This window comes from Hydractinia symbiolongicarpus, chromosome 8 (assembly GCF_029227915.1).
Source record: "Hydractinia symbiolongicarpus strain clone_291-10 chromosome 8, HSymV2.1, whole genome shotgun sequence".
Taxonomy (NCBI): Eukaryota; Metazoa; Cnidaria; class Hydrozoa; order Anthoathecata; family Hydractiniidae; genus Hydractinia; species Hydractinia symbiolongicarpus.
Window position 1 is genome coordinate 28,069,069 of NC_079882.1, and position 27,394 is coordinate 28,096,462.

The 27,394-nt window shown below is 31.7% G+C and overlaps 1 protein-coding gene across 4 annotated transcripts; it reads left to right on the plus strand.

The window, feature by feature from the left end:
- The first annotated feature begins 1,223 nt into the window (after nucleotides 1-1,223).
- Nucleotides 1,224-23,891, plus strand: LOC130656027 (F-box/WD repeat-containing protein 7-like). Of its 4 annotated transcripts, XM_057458861.1 has the most exons (22): nucleotides 1,224-1,361; nucleotides 8,101-8,238; nucleotides 8,319-8,384; nucleotides 9,907-10,041; nucleotides 11,943-11,993; nucleotides 12,072-12,559; nucleotides 13,024-13,078; nucleotides 13,369-13,435; nucleotides 14,335-14,417; nucleotides 14,552-14,650; nucleotides 15,634-15,706; nucleotides 16,243-16,363; nucleotides 16,430-16,492; nucleotides 16,740-16,791; nucleotides 16,895-16,966; nucleotides 17,459-17,490; nucleotides 17,572-17,653; nucleotides 20,544-20,663; nucleotides 21,058-21,162; nucleotides 21,573-21,667; nucleotides 22,314-22,457; nucleotides 23,356-23,753. In XM_057458861.1, the coding sequence occupies exons 2-22, from the start codon at nucleotides 8,110-8,112 to the stop codon at nucleotides 23,477-23,479; spliced, it is 2,256 nt and encodes a 751-aa protein (XP_057314844.1). In that variant the 5' UTR covers nucleotides 1,224-1,361; nucleotides 8,101-8,109; the 3' UTR covers nucleotides 23,480-23,753. The 4 variants fall into 4 exon arrangements, with proteins under 4 accessions (XP_057314844.1, XP_057314845.1, XP_057314846.1 ...); XM_057458862.1 differs by lacking the exon at nucleotides 16,430-16,492; XM_057458863.1 differs by lacking the exon at nucleotides 1,224-1,361 and having other exon boundaries at nucleotides 8,164-8,238; nucleotides 9,896-10,041; nucleotides 23,356-23,890.
- Nucleotides 23,892-27,394: the final 3,503 nt, after the last annotated feature.

Sequence of the window (27,394 nt, forward strand, 5' to 3'; positions counted from 1 at the left end):
CATGCAACATTGTTTTGTTTTGTGGGAATATTTCACATAAACGATCAAAAACTAATTGTGTCACTTCGGTTGAAATAAAAACACCAGAAGCAGCTAAAAAAAAATCACACAGCTGGATAGAAATTTGTAAATGCAAAAACGTTTTTGATATAGAAAAAATTTTATTTCTGTAACTTGAGTGAAATTGGTGCATTCTTTCTCATTAAAAAGAATGATGCAAAGGATACAACAACCTCTATATTAAGTTTTACTTTAAACCCTCTGTTTTAGTGACTCATAAATATATATTTATGAGTGTTTAAATGCACACATATATAGATCTTCTTCCTACAGTACTCTGGTTTGTATTGCCCATAGTTAGTTCACCATTTACCTATGTGCCTTTTCTGGTCAGCAGCATATTTTTGGTCAGCAGTCTTGCTAGTATTTAAGCTGCAGTTGCCTCATGGTTTTCCTTTTCAGTTCTAGCAGTTTTTCTTATGCTTATGTCTGCTGCTTATTAATCCACTTAAATCTAATCAATCAATTTGCAATCAAACCAATCTTTGGCTAATTAAACATGTATTTATCACCTATATGGATGCTGTTATATTTTATCTCACCTACTCAAACGCCAGATGGCTCAGAAGATGAAGATTCAACTTCTCAAACCTTCCAATCTGCTGCAATGTCTGTCGCTCTTGAGGAATCGTCCACACTCAAAAAGAAACGTATCCCAAAATGTCCTGGCTGCAAGGCACTTCTGGCTCTACACGACTTTGGTATTCCCAGTCGTCACTGTCCAGGTCGTCGTTCTAGCGCTACCAACACTGTCACATCAGCTGCTTCAGCACTTTCCTCAACTATCGCTAATAACCCAATGTCTTCAATCCAAAGATCTTCGCCTCTGCAGTCTCACCTAAACAACCCAAACAAATCTTCTTCACCGTCTCAGCTAGCTGCTCTTCGAAATCAGCTGGCTGTCTTAGAACAGGAAGAGCTATCCCTAAGGGAAAGTTTACAAACAGAAGAGCAACACCTTCTCAATCAGATTGCTGCTCGACAATCAGAATTAGCTAGGCTTCGCTCAGCTTCTTCCAGAAATGACTGCCCAGCACAAATTTTAAGCACTTCCCCGTTGCATCAAACTGTAAATCCAACCAATCGTGTCCAAGACAATCTCCGCCGTTCACCCCTTGACGTACAACCGCCATCTTGTTTTGCTTCCTTGCTTGCTCCGCAACAGTCCGCCAATTTGTTGACCAATCGCACTGTCTTGTCACAACAACAAACACGCTCCCTATCGGATGTTTTTCGCCAGCAAGAAGACCGTAGTTCAGAATTGTTTCTGCGCCCTGCACTTTCTTCAAACACTGGAAATGGTAAGCCACTTCGTATAGTCGATTTTGTGTCTCGGCTTCGTCCTGTGGAGCAGGAGAAAGTTATTTCTACTGATCCTGGTTCTCAAACTACGCTAATGTTGGCCATTGGAAATAAGAAGCCAAGACTGGAATCTCTTTCCATGGAACAATATAACATAGCTAATTTGAGAATTTTTTATGAATTATTGTCTTCTGCCAGATTGCCAACCTCGTCCGATTTACGTGACTATTTGTCTTATTCCATTAAGATCTTAGAGTTGGCTAGAAAGTACACCTGGGAGTCTGTGCTAAAGTATGACGATGAATATCGAATTCTTCAGCACACATATGGCTATCCATGGAGCTTTGACAATAGCCATTTGCATGAAGTGATGCTTATACCTCGTTGGGCCTCCCCTCCTGTCTGTAACCCTTCCAGTACCTTAAGTAAGGGAAATTCAGGTTCACCTGCCTCAGGATCGTCTTCAGGGTTTCCTACACATACTTCTTCCGGTGTGGAAATATGTCGTAATTTTAACCGCCAAAAAGGTTGCCAGAAAACAGAATGTAAATTCACCCACGTCTGCAACCGCAAAATTGGTAATCAGGCTTGTGGCAAACCTCATTCTGGACAAAACCACAATTCTGACAATTGACTACCTTCAGAATTTCGCACTCCTCTTAATGTTGACTTATGGACCAATGAACTGGCTGAAGACCCAGATCGTGACTTCCTCCTTAATGGAATTCACTGTGGTTTTCAGCTTCTTCCTAAGGACTCTGATTTATTGCCTGCCGAAATGAATAACTACTTTTCTGTTACCAGTCCTACAGCTCATATGAAAGTAGAAGCTACTCTGCTGGATGAACTTAAAACTGGTAACTATGTTCTTACTCAATGTAAACCTACCATTGTCAGTGCTCTTGGGGCTGTCCCCAAACCTGACTCTGATGAGTTACGCATTATACATGACTGTTCCATGCCAGTTGGAAAGGGTGTCAATACATACATTGATATTGAAAAACAAAAATTTCAAACTATTGATGATGCCTGTGCTATGATCAAACAGGGATATTTTATGGCCAAGGTTGATTTACGCCATGCATATCGGTCAGTACCTGTTCATCCATCAAACTATGCTGCGCTTGGTCTAAAATGGCGGTTTTCTGGAAGCACTCGATACTCATATCTTGTCGATACTCGACTTCCTTTTGGAGGTCGAAGTGCTCCTGGAATATTTCATCGCCTTACACAATCTGTTCGTCGTATGATGCTAAGACGAGGTTTTCCTCTCGTTATTGTCTACCTAGATGATTTTCTTGTTATTGGCCGAACACAGACTGAATGTTATGAGGCCTATAACACACTCTGTAAATTACTTGTTGCACTAGGGTTTCAGCTTAGCCCTGCTAAGTTGGTCCCTCCATGCCAGCAACTTACTTTTCTTGGAATTCTGCTTGACACTGTGTCACTTACCCTTTCTCTTCCACCTGCTAAACTGGATGCATTGAGGGAAGTAGTGTCACATTTTTTAACCAAGCAGAGAGCCTCTAAGAAAGAGTTGCAACGTCTTGCTGGTCGCCTAAATTGGGCTTGTAAAGTCGTGTATGGTGGTAGAACGTTCTTGAGACGTGTCCTGGATCTGATGAACACCTTGTCTTCCTCTGCCTCGAAGTGTCGCTTGACGCTCGAATTTCACAGGGATATAGCTTGGTGGGATCAGTTCTTGGGTGTGTTTAATGGACAATGCGATTTCTATGACCAAAGACCTATTACCAGTCTGCAAACTGATGCTTGCTCTGACGCTGTTGGTGCCTTTTTTGAGGGTGATTGGTTCTATTCTCATCTAAGGGTAGACCATTCCCCTCTTGCCTCTTTGCATATTAATTTTAAGGAAGCCCTGTGTGTAGTTCTTTCTGCTATTCGCTGGGCTCCCACTTGGCAGAACAAAACTATCCATGTCTTCTGCGATAATACTGCTGCTGTTGCTATGCTTAATAAAGGAACTACCCATCACCCTGTTATGATGGACTATTTACGTCAGTTGTTTTGGTTATCGGCTACCTTCAATTTTCGTTTGAAGGCTTTCCATGTAGCTGGTGCTCAGAATGTCCTTGCTGACGACATATCACGTCTTCATTCAAGACAACACTTATTATCATTTTTGCACTTTTTGCAGCTCAACTCACTAACTTCAGTCTGTGATATGGTTGCCATCAATCATATGTCTGCCTATTCATATTATTTTCTCATTGGTAAGTATACCATCTGTGGTAGCTAATTTTTGTATTCTCCTTCCTCTAGAGTTGCCCCCCTTCGTTTCGGAGTTGGTTCACGACGTTGTCCTTTTTCGGCAGGCCACCTATGCTGAGAATACAAAAAAGAGCTATCGCACGCATCGCAAGGCTTATGAATGTTTTTGTAGCCAGATGTCTTCGCCACTTGTGCCTGCCTCCACAGATTTTTTATGCCTATATATTGCCCATCTGGCTAGGTTTTTACTACCACAATCAGTTTGTATGTATCTAAATTTTGTTGGCCTTCTACATCTTGAGATGGGATATGCTAATCCTCTAACCAACAATTGGACACTATCCACAGTTTTAAAAGGTATGAAGCGTATGCTTGGTGTTCCGGCCAAGCCACGTCTTCCTATTACCACTACTCTTCTTTTTGGTATTCGTTCTCGCCTTAACCTAAATTGTAGCTTTCATGCTTCATTTTGGGCTGTTTGTTTAGTTTCATTTTTTGGTCTGTTCCGTAAGTCACATTTATTGCCGGCATCTTCTACGATATTTAATCCCCTCAAACAACTAGTTCGGTCTGATTTTACTTTTCATGATGACCATATTCTCGTTCTAGTTAGATGGAGTAAGACCATCCAACTGGGACAGCGCACAATTACTGTTCCACTGGTGGCTATTCCTTCTTCTCCTCTTTGTCCAGTTCGGGCTATTTTGCATGCTTTTTCTCTCACTCCAGGTGTTCTGCCTGATGCTCAAGCCTTTTGTTGGCGCAAATCCTCGATGCTACCCAACTCTATATTGACATATCGGACTTTCATGTCCGTTATGAAAAAAGTGTTGACAGAGTTAGGGTGTTCTACCTCCCAATATGGTACCCACTCGTTTCGCCGTGGGGGGGCCACCTTTGCTTTAGAGGCAGGCGTTCCCCTGGATGTCATATCCTTATTGGGGGACTGGAAATCTGATAGTATGTTTCTTTACCTTCACATGCCCCTTGCTCAGCGGTTTTCTGCCCAACGACTTATGGCATCACACCTTGCATGACATATTTTATTTTATTTTATTTTCTACTACTACTTTGGATTTGGACTCTATGTTTTCACATATTTTACGTTGTGAGCTATGCTATGTATATATATATTTTGTTCACGCTTATTAATATTATATAGAGATGTGTTATTACCTTGGCTTTGTTGTTGCTTATATTATATATGTGTTCTACTTTCATTTCATGCTTGTATATATTTTCAGCTATTACTATATATAAATGTTTTGTAACTTTTGTCCTATCTACAGCAATAGAACTGTACTCTACAATGATGAGTTTTTATGTGTGAGTTTAAGTGACTCATAAATATATATTTATGAGTGTTTAAATGCACACATATATAGATCTTCTTCCTACAGTACTCTGGTTTGTATTGCCCATAGTTAGTTCACCATTTACCTATGTGCCTTTTCTGGTCAGCAGCATATTTTTGGTCAGCAGTCTTGCTAGTATTTAAGCTGCAGTTGCCTCATGGTTTTCCTTTTCAGTTCTAGCAGTTTTTCTTCCTCCTCCCTCCCTGCTGCTATTATATATACCTCTATGTTTTCACATATTTTACGTTGTGAGCTATGCTATGTATATATATATTTTGTTCACGCTTATTAATATTATATAGAGATGTGTTATTACCTTGGCTTTGTTGTTGCTTATATTATATATGTGTTCTACTTTCATTTCATGCTTGTATATATTTTCAGCTATTACTATATATAAATGTTTTGTAACTTTTGTCCTATCTACAGCAATAGAACTGTACTCTACAATGATGAGTTTTTATGTGTGAGTTTAAAAAAAAGGTAAAACTAAAGAGGCTTCTTTTTTAAACATTTATTGTCATATTGGCACCTTTTTTGAGGCGGCAGCATTATATGCTAGACCCCCGGGACCTTGTATTGTGTTGTAATTTGCAAATCTCTAAAAATACCTTGGGTGGAGTACTAAACGTCGGACTTGGGGTTTTGAAATTCTCAGATCTGATAAAAATTCTAAATGTTACTCTTATTCAACAGATTCTTCTCAACAAGTGTGCATGGTTGAAGTTGGTTGATCAAGTATTGAAAGTTATTAAAAGAGTGAAAGAACTGATATGTATAGATGCAATCCAAGTTAATTTTGTTTTAGGCTTTCAAAAGATTAGGTGGAGAGAGTACAGTCTAAGTGCAGCAATGCTAGAAGTCGTATCAGCATCATCAAGGATTCACTTGTGATAAATTTAGCTTAAACTTTTGTGTACAATAAAGGGTTAAATATGTAAAGTTACGATTAGTAGCATTGAAGCTAAGTAATCGAGTGTGAGATTTTACACAACAAAGTATATCTTTAGCTACTGTTGTAATGTTCTACAGCATTTGCCTGTTAGAGAACTATTGTTCCTAATTGATATGTTGTGTAGTGAAGAAGGTGGCAGAATACCCTAAGTGGACAAATTTTGGCAAGGATTAAATTTGGCAAATTTCAAATTAAATACCTGCCAAATTTAACATAGTTTATTGTTTGCCAAATCAAATTCCCACCAAATTAAAAGAAAAACGTTTTTTTTAATTAATAAAAAAAAAATGTTTTCTCCCAAAAAAATGAATTTTTTTTAAAAATACAAGTATTTTTTCACTCTCTAATAAATCTTGTGTTTTTATCTACGTTTATTCTTATTTTTTATAAAACATTTCACGACATAAAAATTCATTTCTTCGTGTCATTCGCCAAAATAAATTCCCGCCAAAATAAACATTTTTTTGTGTTCGCCAAATTACACCCTTGCCAAATTTATAAAATTTATCATTCGCCAAATTAAATCCCCACCAACTATTCCATTGTGGTCATTTTCCAAATGCATACTGACCAAAATTTATCCACTTAAGGTAGATGTTAATGTCAGGACCGAGAGTTATTTTCTTTGTTGAGAAGCAGAGTCTTGTCTACTGAGATAAAGCAGTGTTAAGAAACAAACGAAGTGAAGCAGGAAGATCTGGGAAGTTTAGAAAGAAAGGGTATGAGAATGACTAGGTGGATATGCAAACGAGTTGAGATGAGTTAAGAAACTAGCTAACTATTTTTTACTCCATGCAACTGATACTGTCATGGTAAACTGATTTTAAGCCAAAAATGATGATTGTGATACCTGTGATAGGTATCATTCAAATAATAATAATAAAAACTGTTTATCAATTTTGTCAAAACAGCGCACCCAACTTTACATAGGTTCTCTAAATATCTGTTCACTTCTGTAGCTAAAAATATATAGAACAAATAAAACAAAAGGGAATACTATTGTAATTCATAATAGTCTTCAGTAATAGACTTTCTCCCTACTAGTTATAACTCTTTGATTATTAATTTACTACCCATCTATCGTTGTCATTCTGGTGCTTCTCTCCTCCTAGCTGGAAAAAGGGATGTCTTATTTGTTAACTGCTGAGACGTTACGGCACAACGTCAATACGTTTACAGTGACGTCAATGAATAAGTCAGATTAGTGGATCCATTGCATTGCACTTTTAAGTTTAAGGATTAATAACTTAGAAATGGGTGAAAATAACTGACATCATGTCCTGCATGGGTACCTAGAAAATACCTGGGTTTACCCACCCTATTGGAACAGACAGGTTAATGACCACACTTTTAAATCTTCAACCTTTCGTCAAAAACTCATCATCCTATACATTTTCTGAATCAAGACCATGGATTCTAAACTTTATTTTGATGAGTATTTTAAACTCTAAACAATACATACAACGGCTAAAAAAAATTGTGCTAAAGTTTCTTTGTGCATCCATAAGTCATTGCTGATGTCAAAAAAAGTCAAATAATGCATCTATGTTGTTTTTTCGCCTAAATGGATTTTCTGTGGCTTTATTGATAGTTGTTGTTCAAGATGGAGGTGTCATAAGTATCTTAAACATTATACACATTGCAGGTTTTTCAGCTGAAGAAATAAGAAGACCTTGTAAGATATTTGTTTTTAAGACCAAACTGTCTTGACTTTAAATTATAAATTATAGCTGTGTGAGTTAAAATTATTTTTTTGGCCATTTCGCTTGATGTAAACCAGGCAAATTATATACTATATTTCTCATGTTGACCCAAGTAGAAACCATGTTTGTTATCTCCTGTTAGCAATTAATGAGTTGTTTAATAAATTGCTTGAAGTGTAAACATGGTAATTATTGTATTTTAACTTTGATGCAACATAAATGCTTATGAGAGTAAAACTATCTCAAGAGTGTTATTTTACTGTCAGTTATTTGTTTTTTAGATGGTCTTTTAAAAAACTCCCTCACATATTTTTAATATGAATATTTTCGCTGAGGTTGAGAACTATATTAAGACTGGTGAAGTACTTGAAAGTCCTTCTACTTTTCCAATTAAATGGAAGAGAAAATTCAAAGCCTCAAGCTTGTGTAGTAGGATGATGTTTGACCTAAATTGTTGTATGAAATATTTACCCATTATTGTTTGTCTTTTTAGACCTAAACAATGGAAGTGGCAGAATTAAAAGGTAACAATGCTGATGTACTCCAGTGTTATCCATTGTATGAAAACATATCACATGACCAACAGATTGACCAGACATTTTTCTGGATGGAACAGTGGAGTGAAAAACAAGTAAGCTGGTTATTGATATATTTCTTTTTTTATATTATTTCTTCAATATTTGATAGAATTTTCTATTTTCTTATTTTTAGATTTGTGTCGCTGTTAGAGAAATACTATTTGTTAGTTCTTTGAAATCCAAGAAATTGATACGCACAGTTAGTCACATATATGTTAAGGATAAAATAACGAAGTACAAAAATCTATCATTCTCTTTTTGCCCGAATGACAGTAACTTCTTTACTAGCAGAATGCTTTTTTAAACAGGCTATGTAAAAACAAGAGAGTAACTTGTTGCAAAATGTGCAAAAGCAAGCAAACAATAAAATTGTCTAGTCATAAACCTGCCTTAAAATATTCGTAAAATTGTACTCTTAGTTTTAAAACAGGTCTAAGTTCACTTCCCTCAATTTTAAAGAGGAAGTCCATTTTTATAAAATTTAAGATTTTTGAATTTTCCGAATCTTTGAAATAAAAGCTCTCTTTTTTATTAAACATTTTTTAAACCAAATAAGATATTAAAAATCAACCTTGACCTCAAATTTGGTCAAAAAATCGTTAATTAATTTTAAAAAGGCATTCCAATATCTAAACTAATATTGTGACCTTTAAAAGGTCATAGGGCCTAAGTCTGATAATGTAACAATTATAAATCTATCTTTAAAAACAAATATTGGCATAACTTTAATTAAATTGTAAGTTTTGATTTTATTTTTGTATACAACTCCACATCAAAGAAATTTATTATTTAGCTTATGTTCATTATGTCCTGCTATTATGCCAATAATTTGAAATGCAACTCTGAAAATTGGTTCCATTAATTATAAATCGTAAACCAAATATTTTTAAATCAAAAATTAGGATTAACAATAAATCCTTAGTCCCAATGTGCTTAATAATGGAGTATAAACAACAATTATTTAACAATAACACCTGGTAACTGGTATAAAATAAATGTCTCCTCTTCCAGGACTATGTTTTTTTTTTAATAAAGTCTTTCATTTTTTCATAATCTTGTTTTGTCTTGCTTTGTTAATATAAAAATCACCCTATCAGGCAATGTTCTACATAAGCAGAATATAGCAATTTAGATTTGTTCTTACTTGAGATGTTCCTAGAGCTGGTAAAAACAGCTGATCTTTATTATGAAAAGTATTCATGTTCAGGCAGAAATTTTTTTTTTAAAACCAAAAGTGTAAATAAAAACCTAGAGATGTTCCATTTGCTAGTAGATTTTGTAGCTCCCAACCTCTTCTTATGAAGCATTTTTAATAATGTTATTCCATACTTCTTCTTCTCACTGCCTTAAGCAGAGCTAAGTCGAAATTGAAATATCTATGTGTTTCAAAACTTTAAAAAACTGTGTTTATATCAGGGCAATTTTGTAAAATTTTCAATGCATTCCCAATTTTGTTGGACATGTCTATAACTTGTCTCACCACATGTCTGTAGCTTGTTTTAAATTTTTGTGGGACAAAGATTTGATAGATTAATGTCTTGCTTTTCACATCTGGTCTGCAAAGTACTGCATTTCCACTAAGCTCAAAAAGCATTCTGATTTTTGTTGTATTAGTGCTAAACAACTCAAAAAGCCAGTTGATGATCCCCTCCCAGTATCTTTCAACTATCAGCACATTTTCAAATTTCATTGCACTACAGTTTACTACAGTTTGCTTTTAGATTTTGGAACCGTTGCTGCATCGAGATTATACTTATCACAAGTTTGATATACATAGTTCATTTTGTCCTATTTCAACATACATAACTAGAGAACTGACTAGCAAGCTTGAAAGAGATGTAAATAGGATGCAACAGGTGTGTTATTATTGCACAAATATTGGGTACTTGGGTTTATGAATGGCTGTCAGATTAAATTTTCCACCATTTTTATCAAGGTAATAATTTCCAGCACATCCTTTTCTGTGGTTCAAAATACCGAAAAAATTGTTTTTAAGTTTTATTAAGTATTTTTGTAAACAAACAAGCAAATAAAAACTCAGCCATGAATTAAATTTTTTCAAGAATTTTTTTAGTGCTTTTAAAAAGGTTTAGATGTTCTGCCATAACAAGTTGTATAAATGAGATAACCATTGTGTAAGCCTGATTTGTACACATTTTACAAAGACAGAAAAATGCAACTTCTCTTGTTGTGAAGAAACAAGATTTTTAGTATTATTACAAAAGGGTTGTTGAGATACCAGATTTTAATGACCCAAAGCGGTACAATTTATTTTTTACCTTCTAACATGTAAATTTGTATAACCCTGCGTGAAAGATATGTGAACGTGGTTTTTGATAAATAGACATGGCCACTTGGCTGGTTGGCTACCAATCAGCATTGTTTAAAAAAAGCTATTCTAACATTACATATGTGATGCTTTCTAGGAAAATTGACCACTTCTCTTTTCGTATTAAAAAATAAGAAATACAAAAATTTCGTATTAAAAAATGCGGATTTCGTATTTTAAAATACGCGTATTTTTAGAAATACGAAATACAAATTTTCGGATTTTTAAAAATACGAAATTCTATTTTAAAAAATACGAAATTCGTATTTCGTATTTTTTAAAGATAGAAAATACTGATTTCGTATTTTTTAAGAATAGAAAATACGAAATTCTATTTTTAAAAATAGAAAATTTGAAATTTTGTTTTCAAAAATGAATTTCTTATCTTTAAAAATGTTACGTGTATCAAGTGAGTGGTTAATTAACTAAATAGAAAAATTACTTTTGAGCTTTGCAGGCTCATTTTCTTGTAATTTTAGAATGATATACAGGAACTTAGAGCTTCGCAGATCGTTTTCTTGTCATTTTAAATGAAATACGGCAACTTTAAAGCTTTGCAGGGACGTTTTCTCATCATTTTAGAATGTAATACGGCAACTTTAAAGCCTCGCAGAGACGTGTTCTCGTTATTTGAGAATAAAATACGGCAACTTAAAAGCTTCACAGAGATGTTTTCTCGTCATTTTAGAATGAAATACGGCAACTTTAAAGCTTCGCAGGGACGTTTTTTGGTCATTTTAAAATGAAATGCGGCAACTTTAAAGCTTCGCAGGGACGTTTTCTCGTCATTTTAGAATGATATGCGGCAAATTTAGAACTTCACATGGACGTTTTTTCATCATAATCCTATCAAATCATTTCATACTTTTTTTACAAAATCGTTTTACTTTTCATAGTAAATTTTATAATCGTTTTGTGAAAAAAATAAAAACATTTAATTCGTCGTTTCAACTCGTATTAAAAATGAAACGATGTGGGAGACGATCCCTAACCAGAGACCAGAGATTACTTTTTTTATGTGTTTTACAGAGTATTTTTTGAAATGCGTATTTTTTAATACGAATTCCATATTTTCAATAAAACGAAATTCGTATTTTAAATACATGTATTTTTTTTTAAATAGGAATTCCGTATTTTTTGAAAATACGAAATACGTTTTTTTAAAAATACACATATTTTTAAATACGTAATTCGTATTTTTAAAAATACGAAATATGGAATTCTATTGTTTTAAAATAATTAAAAATAGAAGAGGTCGATTTTCCTAGAGACCACGTATTATAAAAAGTCTGCATTCTGACCTGTAAAGGCGCTCAATTTGAAAAGGTGCTCTGCTGATAGCAGCAGCAATTTAAGACTCCAAATCAAACCTATAAATCTAAATTAAGTTCTGTGCCTCATTAGGTAATGTGTTTTTTTAACTTTTAGATAAAAGGAAAGTCAATATACAGATTAAAAAGTGCACATATGAGAAACGAAGTAAAATTACTTTATGTATAGAATTTTTTATTTATTTATGTTTGTTAGTGTTTCTGTCATGCTTTATTTAAATTCCAGGTAGACGCAAAAGCATGGTCTGATGATTGTGTTTGCCCCAACATGAAAACACTACCATCTAGTTTTACAAAAAGTCAAATACGGTCAATGCCATTGGTTGAAAATCATCCTAAATCTAGGAATCAGTGGAGTTTAATTTCTCATTCAAAAGACACTTATGAAGTTTGGTTCAATCCAATTCAGTCGAATGATACACAAGAGAGAGTGCTACACAGCAAAGCAAATTTACATAGCAGACACAAAACTGCACCAAACCAACATATATTTCAAAGCCCTTCCAAATTTACTTTTTCACGGAGAAGCAAAACAATTTGTCTGCCTGCAATAAAAACAGCTCCAGCTTGTTTTTCCAGAAAATATAAATTGGCCAATTCAGATGAAGAGATCTTTAATAGATTACCCCTCAGTTTAAAAACATCAAAGAGACACATGGAATTAGGTTGCTATCCTGGAAAAAAAATGCAATCTCAAAATAACATAAAGCGAAGGTATGTCATTATTGTTTAAATTTATTTATGCTTTTAAATTATTGAGAAGAAATCTAATTGTATATTTATATAACAGGAACATTATTGATTTAAACTTAGACAGTGATCGTTAATTATCAATTCTTGCCCTGTTGTAATACAAACTAGAGAAAATGGATAACAAATGGCTGTTTACAATCCTTTGTCAAATATTTGCTGCATTCTCTGCACAGTGCATAATTTAGGCTTTGTATTTCTGCAAAACTATTGTAATTTTTTTACAACAAAGTAACATTAGGCCTAATAGCTAATAACTTCATCACGGTTGCATAGAGAAGTAGAATAAGGAACTTGTTTGTGTAACTACCCCTCCCTGTTGATTTGCTGATTTAACACACCCAAACAGTAAATTAAAACTGAGTGCAAATTTATAAGAATTCATATTTTAAGTTGATAAACTGTTTATGTTATTCCTTTGTATTTAGGCAACAGTTTAATAAAGCAACGTCCTTGCAACATTTTTTGTATCAAAAGTTCCAGGTAGGATTAAAACTATATAAATTAATTAAATTTTATTACATTTTGTGTGGTTGGCATTTCTACTAATATTTTTATTGCCATTTGATACACCTTAATTTTATGTTTGTAAGGATTAAATTTAGTTTACAAAAAAGTTGAAATACAATATTCCAAGAAGACAATACCACTCCTTTAAAGAAACTCTCTAATGTTTATTTTTCTGGACTATCACTGGTTGAAAAAAAATAAACTCTTTTACTGTCACAATTTAAGAATGGTGTTAAAAATTTATTTTCTTTGTCACCATTTAGAAATCACAAGGGATTGGTTTTAAAGAACAATTAAATACAATAAATTGTTGGTTTCTCACATGGACATGTATGTCATTGACTTCCTTATGTGTATTTGTGAATTGCTATGTTAACTTGGTGTTGTCTTTACTATCAGGTTGATGCAGTTTTGAATTTTATACTGGTGGAAATAGGCATTGTTTCATACGAAAAAGCTTTAAAAATTGTCATATCAATCTTTTCACCTTTTTGAAAAATCTTATTGCTTTCTGAAAAAGTTTATCAGAGATTATGAACACATAAGTTATATGCCGAAAAAAAAATTGCTGGTATGAATGATAATCAGAATTTTGTATTCATGTTAATAAGCTCAAAATATCAAACGGGAAGAATAACAAATATTTACAACACCACATGTCATGCATTAGTATAATTACCAAAAAAATAAAAATTGTTTTTCTGCAGGAGTTTAAGCTTAATTTTATTCATATGTACAAAATGTTGTATTAAAGATGTTTTTTGTTTGCATCGAACAAGTGTTTTGTCCACTGCAACGATTACAATGAAATATGTTTATACACTGAATGATATAATTTTTCATCTGCTCTATAACACTGGGAGTTTGAATACAGAAAGAATTATTATGTAAGCTAATCTCATTTTTTTTTTGATTTTACACTAAAAAAAAAAATTTTTATCATTATCTATTTAATCTATTTTGAAAACAAATAAGTTTGCCATTTGTCTAACTTTTACTGTTTCTAAACTCCTAATTGGTAAACACAAATTTAACTGACTTTTTTAAAAAACAATGTAAAAAGGAATTGTGTTTTAATTTCAGCATTTCCCATGAAAACATCAAATATTTGTATTTGAGTTAAAGATATTCCAGAAATAAATGTGTTAACCACAACATACTTCTATCATCTGTTAGCATTCTTTCTTTATGTAGATTTTAAAATGTTGATATTCGTATTCTTTTTATAGGTGGGCAACAAGATGATTTTCTTAAATTATTTCTAAAGATACTCTCTCCATCACAAATATATTACCTGTATGCCTCTTTAATGGTATGAATTTTGCATGGGTTTTTATTCTTTATTACCACAATGTAGTTTTCGTCTGAGATTCATTCATATGTTATTGGTATAGAGTTGCCCATAGAAACATAACCATTAAAAGTATTTTGTCCTTCTAATTTCAGGTTCGGTTGCATTGCGACATCATCTCATTGTTGCCAAAAGATTTATCAATAAGAATATTCATGCACTTGAAGCCAAAACAGGTTAACTTGTGTACCAAGGTATGGAGAGTGTTAAATGTCATATTCCATTATTTATAAACTTGAAAGGTCTGACATTATTTTTAAGTTCTAGGTATGTTCTAACTTTAGAAATGGACAGTTTATTAATATATTATAACTGCTGTGCTTGCAAAGAGATTTGCTACCCAATTTTTTATGATACACTAATTTTATCTCCCTTTTTGTCACAGACTAGGGTTGTTTTATTACCCACACGCTCTTTAAACAATGATCTGGAATTTACAAAGCTTGATTATTGAAAAAAATTATTAAAAACTAAATTCATTTTGTGTAAGAATCACATTGTAACTTTAATGGGTTATTATTTCTTTGTGGCTCATACATTGTTAGGTTATTATTGCATGAAATTTAATTGTGGACTTGTTTAAAAAACAATTTCACCTGACTGTGAACATTGAATATCATGTTACTTATTTGTCTATAGAGTTGTCCTGTCAGAATTGGGCAAAATTTTAGTAGGTTTCTTCTGTACAGAGAGGAAGGCTCTAAAATGATAAAGGAGTAACAAATTTTTTTTATGTCAAACGATAAACATCTCATTAAAGTTTTTAATATATTGGCTTTATTAAACAATTTTTGCATATTGCTACAATGACTTTTGACAACTTTTTTTAAACAAGAGAAATGATAAATCTGTAACAACTCAATGTTTAACTTTCGCCTTCTTTAAAACATTCTAACTTAAGTTTAGCAACAAAAGGATAAAAATAACAAATGTAAACCTTATACATTCGAAATAGACTTTTGTGAATGTGGATTTTCGTGGATGAAATATTTTTTCTGAAAGGCATTGGCGTAAGGTTTTGATGAAAAAAACATTCTCCATTATTATTCGTTTTAGATTTTTTATACTTTGATCAGATTTTTGTCGTGGACCATACAATTAGTATGGTATTATTTTTATGAAGTACAGTTATATCTACACATCTTCAATTTTGCTTCCATTTGTTAACATTCTATAGGTCTGCACAAAATGGAGAGATCTGGCAATTCATGATACTATTTGGAAAAAATGGTGTAAGGTCAAAAAAATAAGTAAGAATGAATATTTATGTTTATCTATAATATATATTTAGTGTCAACAATTACAAATAAATTAAATTAATTATAACTTATATTTTCAATAATATTTGGGCACCAGTTGACTGTTTAATTTTGCAATCACTGTGGTTTTCAAGCCCCAAAGTAAACATCAGTTTGTTGTTAAATTTTTTAATTCCGTCAAGTTTACAAAATAACAAAACAATTATAAAAAACACGAGAAAAATTAAGTGCATTATGGTGTCAGGTTTAGAAAAAATTTTTAAAGTAGAAAAAAAAAATTAAATGAAAACATATGTTCTTGTAAGAGTTTTAAGCTCATCTGTAATGAGGGGCAGATCAAGAGAGTTTTATTATATACTCTTCTCCTAGAAGGCAGTTTTTCTTAAAATCTACAAATATTTATGTGGGTTTTTTAAAATGTACATTAAAACTAATGGTTTTAATACTGCTTGAGGGTTTGCTTGTTTTTATTTTGTCCAATACATGAAAAAATAATCGTATTCTTAAGGATTATTAATTAATTTTAGAGTTGCCAGATCATATTAAATGTACATCTTACAGAGATGCTTATTTATGGTATTTAAAAGTTAAACAGAATTGGATTGATCGAAAATTCTCAGCATACGAATTAACAAATGAAGTGGGAAGGTAAAAAAAAGTTTGTTATTGTGGTGTATAGTTTACAGCTGTTCTGCAATCTTGCTTTTTTTTTAGTGTCACCTCTGTTGATTTGTTTGGAGACTTGGTTGCTTCTTCAAACTCTGATAAGACCATAAGGTTATTACGTGTATTGTGGTTGATTTATTCAGTTTCTTTTAATATCTTTTAAAGTAAATGCCTTTTTTTTGTGAAAAAACGCAATCTTTTAACCTTTCTTGAGGCTGATAAATGATCTTCGTTCTTATTGTTTGATAGCAAATCGGATTTATTTCAAGTACTATTCTTTTTTAAAACATGCAAATTTTAAAAGGTTAGGGTGCTATTTTCCCTTATACCACAGTAATATTTGATTTACTGAATTTAGAATATGGCAGCTTAGTAAAAAACAATGTGTCAAAATTTTAGAAGGCCACCAGGTAAAATTAATTTATGAGATTTTACTTTTATATTTGTGTTTGCATTTGTGTTTGTTGATCTAATAATATTTTTTTTATTTTTATCTGGATTTCTTTTGCTTAGAAATTGATATGGTGTGTCAAATTTATATCGCATAATTTATTGGCCAGTTGTTCGAATGACCAAACAATTAAGGTGAATCTTGTGTTATTGTTTTTTTCTTACAATTTTAACTTCAAGTTTTTTACAAACTTTTTCGATTTTACATTTTTTTATTACAACAGCTAATTTTTAGGTATTATTTTAAGAAATGTTTTCCTTGTATTGGGGAGTCAGACTCACAGACCAAAATATGCTCGAATTAGCAGCGAAAATATGAAAATCATTAGGCAGAACCACGTTTTTTAAAAATTATCCAGGGCTTCCCGACATTGTTCATAGTTTTGGTTAGCGCTGAAAATCAATAAGGAAGTCATATAATGTCTCAAATGTTTGATTATTAACCTTCAAAAGCCTATTTTCCCCAGCTTTTGTGTTGTAGATATAATATAAAAGTCAAAATTACATGCTTGTAAATACAAATAAAGAATTAGTCATGGCTTTTAGGGTTGTTGGATGGGCTTTGCAATCAATTTCATTTCTGTCAGTTGCTTTGGCTATAAGCTGTTTTGTCTACCTTTTCCATAGATCTGGAATATAAAAGACAAAACATGCACAAGGTGATAAAATTGCTTCTTATGCTTTAGTTAAAAACTTGATTCAGACTTTTATGTAAAAAACTTTCCAAATTTCTTTTCTAGGACACTGATAGGGCATACTGCTGCTGTGTGGTGTCTAGATGTGGATGCTTCTTTACTTGCTAGTGGCTCTGCTGACAAAACAGTGAGTCTATTTAATCAGTCGTACAATCTTGTAACTTAAGATTCAGTTTTCAGATCCACTAAAACATTGATGAAAATAATATGGTCGTGCTTCAGTGAACGGTTTAAGGAGATGTTGGGATTAAGACTTTTTGATTTTCTATTTTCTAGAAATGATTTTATTAATTAAAATTATTAAGCTACTAACATTAAATTAACTTTCTGCTTTTTTTGTTGTTTTTTTTAAAAAAAATCTAAGTTGTTTTTATGAAAACGTAACAATTACCATCAAGCATGATAGTTTTAGATTTTTTTGCTGATTCTTTATAATTTTATTTTGTATTTTCCATAAAAAAAAGTTTATTTTAGGAGTGACATAAATGAAAAGTGCATCCTAAATTTAGTCTGACATTACGGAGGGATAACTCTTGTCATTACAATTTTTCATACCGTGAAGCGTGGAAATATATAGTACAGTATTCTCTCCAATTAACGGACACTCTAACAGGAGGACACCTCTGATTAGCGGACACTTTGTCCATGTACCTGCCGTTTTCTAGTCAAAGTCTCATAAAAAAACTTTCTAATTAGCCGAAACTCAATTAGCGGACACTCTGATTAGCGGACAATTATTTTTCCACGAAATGGCAACTGTAAGCTTTTTTTTTTCTCCAATTAGCGGACAGTCCAAAAAATTAGGAACCAGCATATAAAAATAATGAAAAATTTAATAATTTTAAAATATTTATTTTAAACACTAACATTTTACAAGAAATATCGGGTTTTACAGCTTCAATTTTCTTCGCAAACCAGTCAATCAACTTTTGTTGTCCAATCAACTTATATTAAACGGGAATTTCCATACCATATCCACCTCCACGATTAACCGTCTTTCCACAAACCTCCAAGGGGCTCCAGATGTTAATCTAGACATGATATCCTCTAGCGATTTGTAATGCTACTCATTCCAATATAAAGAACTTCTTTATCCTCACTTTCGAGTCAGGAACTTAAAACAACAATCTGTTAAAAATTTTTACTTCAAGTGAAGTTTTTTAAAAATTCATGTTAATTTAGTTGATATTATGATGTTGATATTTGTTTGTTATTTTTAAAAAAGTTATATTACGTTCAATTTAGTTGTTTTCTTCTTTTTTCGTGTCTAAGTCCAGCACGGTACCCGCTATTTTTTTAAGTTACACATTTCGTATACAAATCGCATTTTCTTCAAATTTTGAGCTTACATTGTAAAACTTTCTAAAAGGAAGACACCTCTAATTAGGAGACACTTTGTTCATGCACCAACGGTGTCCGCTAATTAGAGAGAATACTGAATATACATGCTTCACGAGTGCTTGTAATATCAGAGATTGACGATACTTTAATATTATATTTTTTATTTTACTAAGAGGAGGGTGGGATTGACCTTCAGAATGCACTTTTTGATTTGTGAGATTTGGAGACATTAAGGCCGGTCCTTTAAATTAATTGTTCATTAGCTTTACAAAAACTTGGAAACTGTAAATTTAATTAACACGGTCATTATAATGTCTTTTTTTTCAAAAATGATAACCTAGGTTTTTAGATGTCTTTTTTGTATGGGAAGTAGGCATGTTTTTAAAAATCCAAACTTCGACGTTCAATTTCAATGCAGAAGGTCTTGGGTCCAAACCCTAGCCAAGTTATGCCAAAGACTATAAAAGTATGAATTTACCCTTTCTGCTTGGCGTTGCAAAGGAATAGGATTAATATTTATTAATAAATATGTATGCTTGTGCTGGGATTACTGCGAATAGAAGCATCAAATGCCTTAGGACCTCCTTTGTAGGACTCTTGTTGAAGTACCAATAGAAACTAAAGAGACTAGCCTGGGTAAATAAAAATTGCCAGAGTTGAAAAGTTAACATAACACAAATTTTGTCATGATTTTTTTAACTTTTTGCATTTTGCCTTGAATAAACTAATTCTGCGTTATCAACAATGGCGTCTTTTATAAAACACAGGACAAAGCTGTGTGTCCTTAATATTTGTGATGGCTTTTGTTTTTATTGATCATTAGAAATGGTATTTTCTCACAGTTTAACTTTAATATTGTCAACATATCACTGCTTGGCGAAACTCAGAAAATTACTAATCGGATCTGCCTATTTGTCTTTTAAATTTTATTGTTTAAAATAAACCACCCTTTTTTCTGCTATTTAGCATTGTGGAGATTATAAGTTATCATTATGAATTACATACATATTAACCCTAAGTTTAATATATTTTTCCATTATTTTCTGCAATTTGTATTTTGTCAATTTGAATGTCAAAATACACCCAGTTTTATCCGCGGTAAACCAAACTAAATTCATACAAAATTAAAAAAATAATAATCAGTTCCTTTGATCCAGTTGCATTGTGTCTGCTAGATAAGAAGTCAAGAGTTAAGGCCGTTTGTTCGCCTTCATACGAACATTCTGCGACGGCCCGCTTTTTAGACGAGAATAAGAGATCAACAAGACCGTTAAATATGGCGGCTGGAAATAACAAACAATAAATTCAAGATATTAAAGTACCATTATTTCCATTTCTAGTACGTTTTACATCCTCAAACTTTCAGGAAAGTCATAACTCTGTCTGAACTTTGAAATAAATAAATAAAATGTATATGTTAATTTTTTTCGATAAGGGTGATAACGCCCTTTTAAGGTTCAGGTATCAATGTTCGTATGATTTATTACTGCTATATTGTTGTCTTATCAAACAGGTTAGTGTATGAATCTTATTTTTATTAGAGTTTCCACCAGAAGAATGTTAACACTTTTCAATTAACACAATGTGTAGCTCTGTCATCTTATTAATGTTTTTATTTTGTGAACTTTTTGGTAATTATTGTATAGTAAAATTTATAAAAATCACAATCTTTTTAGGTAAAATTATGGAACTTACGAAGCTGTTCAGTTATTTGTTCATTCAATATTCTCGGTGGAGTGCATTCTATCTCGATAAGTAACACCTCACAAAAGATATTTGCTGGCACAATTAATAGGGTAATTATTTGTGTGATATTGCCTAAATATATAAACAAAAGTTGGGTATTTGTATTGTAATGGAAATAGTACTAAAAGATTTTAAAAATATTCAAACACTTTTCCAGCTGAATAAAAGAAAGTCCTCTTAAATAAATTATAACTTGTAAGATAATAAGTACAGTTTATAGATTTAAGAAAGTATTTGTAAATGATTATTGTCTAAAGATCGTCCTAACAAGACATGCAACTTTGAGTGACGAAATGATGTGTTATTTTTGAAATATAACAACCAAGATAACAAGCTTTGTTATTTATTGTATCTTCTTTTATTATACTCACACATATATTTTTTAGCTATATATAATTATTGCGTACAAATCAGCTAAGAATCAACTTCATTTAATTTATATAGACTGTTTGTGTATGGAATATAGCTACAAAGACATGTATTGTGAGCTTTCAAATGACGACTAAGACTTCTTCAATAACTCCTGTGACAAGTCTGTCTCTCAACAAGGTAAAGTGAATTATAGCTCCTCCAAGATTATAGTAATCGCGGTTTAAATTTTTTTAAATCTACATCAAGCTACTTAAGTAAGTTATAGCGCATTACACTTTTTTCTGTGTGCTATGTCTTATTGCGGTAATACAATTATGTATTTTTACAAATGTTTTAAACAAATAACTTTTAGGATGACAAAATTATAAAAATATACTACTAATATTTCCAGTCTGAAATAGTTTGAAAGCAGCTTGTAGTTTATGCTTAACATGCTAAAGAAGCATGTTAATTTCTTATAGAAAAGCTGGATAATGTTAGAAGTTAGAAATATTAATATGTTTGGTATAATAGTCTACTTGACTATAATTTTTTATTAATTTGGTTAATTTTCCAAACTGTTATAAATATTAACCTTATCAATTTAGGGTTTGGTTTTATGCGCTTGTGGCACTGATCTTCAGATATGGGACACAGATAACTATGCTCCAATTTTTACGATTGATCAAGCTCATAAGGACAGGTTAGACAGAACCTTATTTATAATAATTCAGTCATAAAATTAAAAAAAGCACGAAAAATTAAAAATTACATTTTTTATTCCAAAACTTTATAGGAAGATAAAAAAGGAGGCAATTATTCGAGGGAGTAATCACGTGATTTTTTGTTCTTTTACTTTTTGTGCATTTTAATTTGTCTGGCTACAAAATATATATTTATAGAGGCACGAAAATATATCACGCTAAAATTAGTACAGTACAACAATATTTAAAAAAATATTTAATTTAATGGATTGGAAAAAATGTCCAACAACTTTATTATTTTTTTTGTTTTATATACGGGGTAATCACAACCCAAAGAACAATTTTAGTAACATTTTGCTAAAATTGTAAAAAAACATTTAAACTCTGGCATTAAATTTTAATTTTGAAAATGAATTGCCTTAAACAATTTTTGCAATGACAAAACAATGCTTATTGATATATGTTTTCATGCTTTCAATATCCTGTGTCAAACGTCAAATGTTATTTTAAAAGAGATTTGTTTAGCTAATTTTTTTGTGAAGAATATCTGTTCTTTTCACACGCAAAAATTAAAATTCTGACCTAACATAACCATATGGACATTTACAAAATTCTCCATGGACATGTGTTTCTAAATCGATATAGGATTGAAAGTGTCAAAATGCAATTGATGATGAAGTCAAAAGAGAATTCGAAAAGCACAACATCAAAAAGTTTCAAAGAGAAATACAAAGGAAACATCGTTACTTCAAGTAAAGATGGGGTGATAAAAATATGGAATATGCTAAAGTAAGTATATAAAATATAACTGTATCTATGACAGTAGAATCATTAAAAGATGATGGTAGTTAGTATTCCAGAATTAATGTGCACAACTTTTTGGATAAATCCTTTTCTAGATTTCAAGGGGCTAATTTGCTGGATTAATTTTTCGAACAAAATATTTTAAACAAAAAAAACGTTTTTAAATAACATTAGAGAACATTAACATTAAAAATACTTGTGTTTTTTTTTGTAAGACTAACAAATAAAGTAAACGTGTTTTTATTGTCAACTACAAAAATTAAAATAATTAGGTACATAAGTTTCTACAATATTCGTTATATCCCTTGCCTAAAATTATAATGACACTGAACTAATTTTTGGTAAATGGCAAAAAGTACATAATCAGACCTGGCCATTAACAAGATTAGAGAATTGTAGTAAATAACACCCAAAAAACTTTCAATGTTATGATGATGATGATCACACCTTATACACTCATATTCTACTATTACATTTGCAGTTCGTTTTCAATGAAGTATTTAATTTTTTGTTGCTAAGTTCTTTTGTTTTTGTTTTCTAACATTTATGTTAGACATCAAAAAATATTCACGCTCTGTCCCAGACAATCCTAAAAGAATTTCACACTTGTCTGTCAAACTTTTGTGGTATGATGTATTAAAAAAAGTAAAAATCCCGATTTTAGCGCCATAAAATCTTTGAAGCCAATAAACTTTTATGAAAGTTTCTCTCAAAAGTTGTCCATTAAAATGTAACTTATAAATATAATTTCGGTTAGCATGGAAGGTTCACTGCCGCCTAACCTTGTATTGTCCATTTTGTTAAATTATAAAAAGGTAAGAAGCAAAGCAATAATTAATACTAGGCAGAAAAATTGTAAAAAAAAGTTGCAATTTCTTTTTAGCATTAGATCGCCAGATGTAATAGCAGCTTGTGAAGAACCAGTGACTTGCATAAAATTTGATGATTCTAAAATTGTTTGTAGTCGACAAGATGGCATGATCAGTGTTTACGAATTCACAATTTAGAAAATGAAAATAGCAATGCATAGAAATTAAATTTTGAAAAAGATGTGGGAATAAAAGTTACTTAATTTTAATTTTAAGTTTGAAGTCTTTTATATTATATGAGTTAATGTCTGTCTTGACAGAAAGGTAGTCCTTATTGCACACTATCAAAGGAATGTTCTTTTACCAAGTTTTGTTATGTAAAATAATTTTGTGACTACTAAAACGTGACAAAGTCAAGGCGAATATCTTGTAGCATTATGCAACTTTTAAAGACTTGCATACCTATAGACTTGCATACCTATAGACTTGCATACCTATAGACTTGCATACCTATAGACTTGCATACCTATAGACTTGCATACCTATAGACTTGCATACCTATAGACTCTGCTATAACTATAGACTTGCATACCTATAGACTTGCATACCTATAGACTTGCATACCTATAGACTTGCATACCTAAAGACTTGAATACCTATAGACTTGCATACCTATAGACTCTGCTATAACTATAGACTTGCATACCTATAGACTTGCATACCTATAGACTTGCATACCTATAGACTTGCATACCTATAGACTTGCATACCTATAGACTTGCATACCTATAGACTTGCATACCTATAGACTTGCATACCTATAGACTTGCATACCTATAGACTCTGCTATAACTATAGACTTGCATACCTATAGACTTGCATACCTATAGACTTGCATACCTATAGACTCTGCTATAACTATAGTCTTGCATACCTATAGACTTGCATACCTATAGACTCTGCTATACCTATAGTCTTGCATACCTATAGACTTGCATACCTATAGACTTGCATACCTATAGACTTGCATACCTATAGACTTGCATGCCTATAGACTTGCATACCTATAGACTTGCATACCTATAGACTTGCATACCTATAGACTTGCATACCTATAGACTTGCATACCTATAGACTTGCATACCTATAGACTTGCATACCTATAGACTTGCATACCTATAGACTTGCATACCTATAGACTTGCATACCTATAGACTTGCATACCTATAGACTTGCATGCCTATAGACTTGCATGCCTATAGACTTGCATGCCTATAGACTTGCATGCCTATAGACTTGCATACCTATAGACTTGCATACCTATAGACTTGCATACCTATAGACTTGCAGTCACCAAAATAACAGGAACTTTAAACAGACTTTCAAAACTCGTTTTAGAACTAAAGTAAATCATTCATGCTTCTAATGACAATGAAAAAGGGCTGTCACGCTTTCCATCTCATTTATTACATACTAGGACAATGTCAAGTGAGAAATATTTTATATCTCATTCCCAATCGTCTCTTTACATACCATCCTAATCTCTTCAGAACATTAACATATTCTGGATTTTTGGTTCTTTCTGAAGAAAGGTTAAATTCAACGATAATTTTTATTAAAGAACTAAATTATTACTTGTGTGTTTCTTTTGAAAACTGCTTAATCTTCAAACAGGGCTATGTTTATAAAAGATTTTATTTGTCCAAGGACTAATTAATAGGTAAAATTCCTACTTACTTCATCTACAACCTCTGCACACACACTGCTCTGAAAACATTTCAGAATTGAAGAAAACAAAGTATTTAGATTTTCCATTTTTTAATCTAATTTAATCTAAATTAAATTTAATTTAAGCAACTTCAAGTTGTATTTAATAGACAAACCGTTATAGCATAAACAAAACAAAAAATTTTCAAGACGAAATGATTCCAAGGTATACAAGTTATGTTTTAATATATTTTAAAATAATTTAAACAAAAGGTACTTTGTAGGGGGATATTTGATTTCTCTCTCCCAATCCCTCCTCCACTCTTCATTTTTAGTTTTTCATAAGTAAACCCCTTGTGGATTTTAGGTTCTTTCTGAAGAAAAGGGTAAATTTAGATTTTTAGAGATATTTCATTTTCGACAAGAAATTAAATAATGATTAAATTATTGCTTGTTCTTTCAAATATCTTTCGGATATTGATACAAGCTATTTTTATTTCTATTTTATTCACACTGAAAATAAAGCAGCACTGTTAAGGTGTGTGTATTAGACAAACCATTATATTATAAACAAAAATAAATTAAATACAGTACAGCCTTTCAAAAACACCTTTGTAATGCAAAACGAAAAAAAACACATTTTTAACACAAAATGAATACAACATAAATAGAGTTGTTTTAAATATATTTAAAAAAAATATTTACAAAGAAAAAAAACACCACTAAAACGACCATTTTATAATAAAGGTTTATAAGAACATGTTACTAACACAACAATCTATTAGATGAAGCAATATCATGTTCGTAACACAACAATGAATTGGAGAAACCAACATTAATTGCAGATAATAAATAAACCACATAAAAATTACTGTTTACAAATATTTTTTTCGTTCTTCCAACTCGGTTGTGAGTTTTTTGTCTTCCTTAAGAATCTGAATTGTGAGGCACCCTGTACAGACAACAACATCCCCCATTTCATTACACCCATTAAATTGCTGTTTAACTTTTTCCTTAAAAATTCTATTTCTTTCCTGATATTAGTTATGACGTACGTGGGAGCATAAATAGCGTATCTATTGTATGACATTGGAGAATATGACATGGGAGGTACCTGATTCAGATTTCGGCACTAGACTTTGAAAATCCCCATTGTTATACCCTCACCAGTCTTTTTCGAAACAATTGTTTTCCATAAGAGTGTTTTTAAGCAATTTTTTTTGTTTATTCTCTTCCCATTCGACAATTTGGTCACGGAGTTCTGTATCGTTACTTTTATCACACGGTATTGTTTTTTCATAGCCATTATTTTTATACCTAAAATATCAATAAAAATTAAGTTTTTATGCCAATTGATCGTTCAAATCTAATTAGTCACAAGTAAAAAAACCATTTCTAAGAACATTTAATATTTTTTGCCAAATTGTTTCTGCTCCATAAGAACCACTTCTTAATTTCAAATCCTGAACACTGGCATAAATTCTTTGTCTCACTTCATTCGGGTGGTTTATAACAAACGTTTTCATTTTCACATCACCGAAAAAAGCTCGCAAAAGATCTTCACACTTTTCTTGGTAAGCGTCTGTTAGGTCTAAGGTATGGCTGTGAACTTCTGGGTAGGATATTTTCTAAGTTTCATGTAATGACGATCGCAATGATAAAATTCTTAACGATAACTTTTTAATATTTATAATATAAAAAAGTCACTTACTTGTTTCCAAATTATTTTTCTCTTTCTACATTCACATGCTCCAATAGGCCACAGAAGAATTTGATCAAAACTTTCTGGCATTCTCCCAGTGAAACCAAATTGAAATATAATGTCTCCGTCAACATCTTCTTTCTGGCTAAAGAATTTCACAATATAATACTTTGAAATCAGCAGTTTGTTTTGGTCATTGGTATCCAGCTGAAGGATATCATTATGATAATTTGTTAGTATCGCTACTTTGCTTTTTTCACATTCCACCAACGTTTTTTTTACGGTTTTATCTATACGCCCAAATTCCCAAATGGCATGTGTAACTTTCTCTGGATCTTCCTTTGTTTTTTGTATCAATTCTGTTTTATAGATCATTTTCTGTAATCTAAATAATGAATTTTTTAAGGTAAAAACGTATACAATAATTCACGTACATAAATAAGTAGAGTGATCCTAGAACAATAAAAACAGCTCAGTATAAAATCGATATTTATTTTTGACTCGTTTTTTACAAGAAAATGCTAACGACATAACTGTAATAAATGCCCGAAAAAACATTACCATAAAGTGATAATGTGGCTAACTTAACAAACGCACACATTAAACAAACATTTGAACTTGTAAACGAAATCCGAAGCGAAAAAAACACCCACACACACACACAACGTATATATTTTAATTTTATAATTTAAAAAATTACAAAT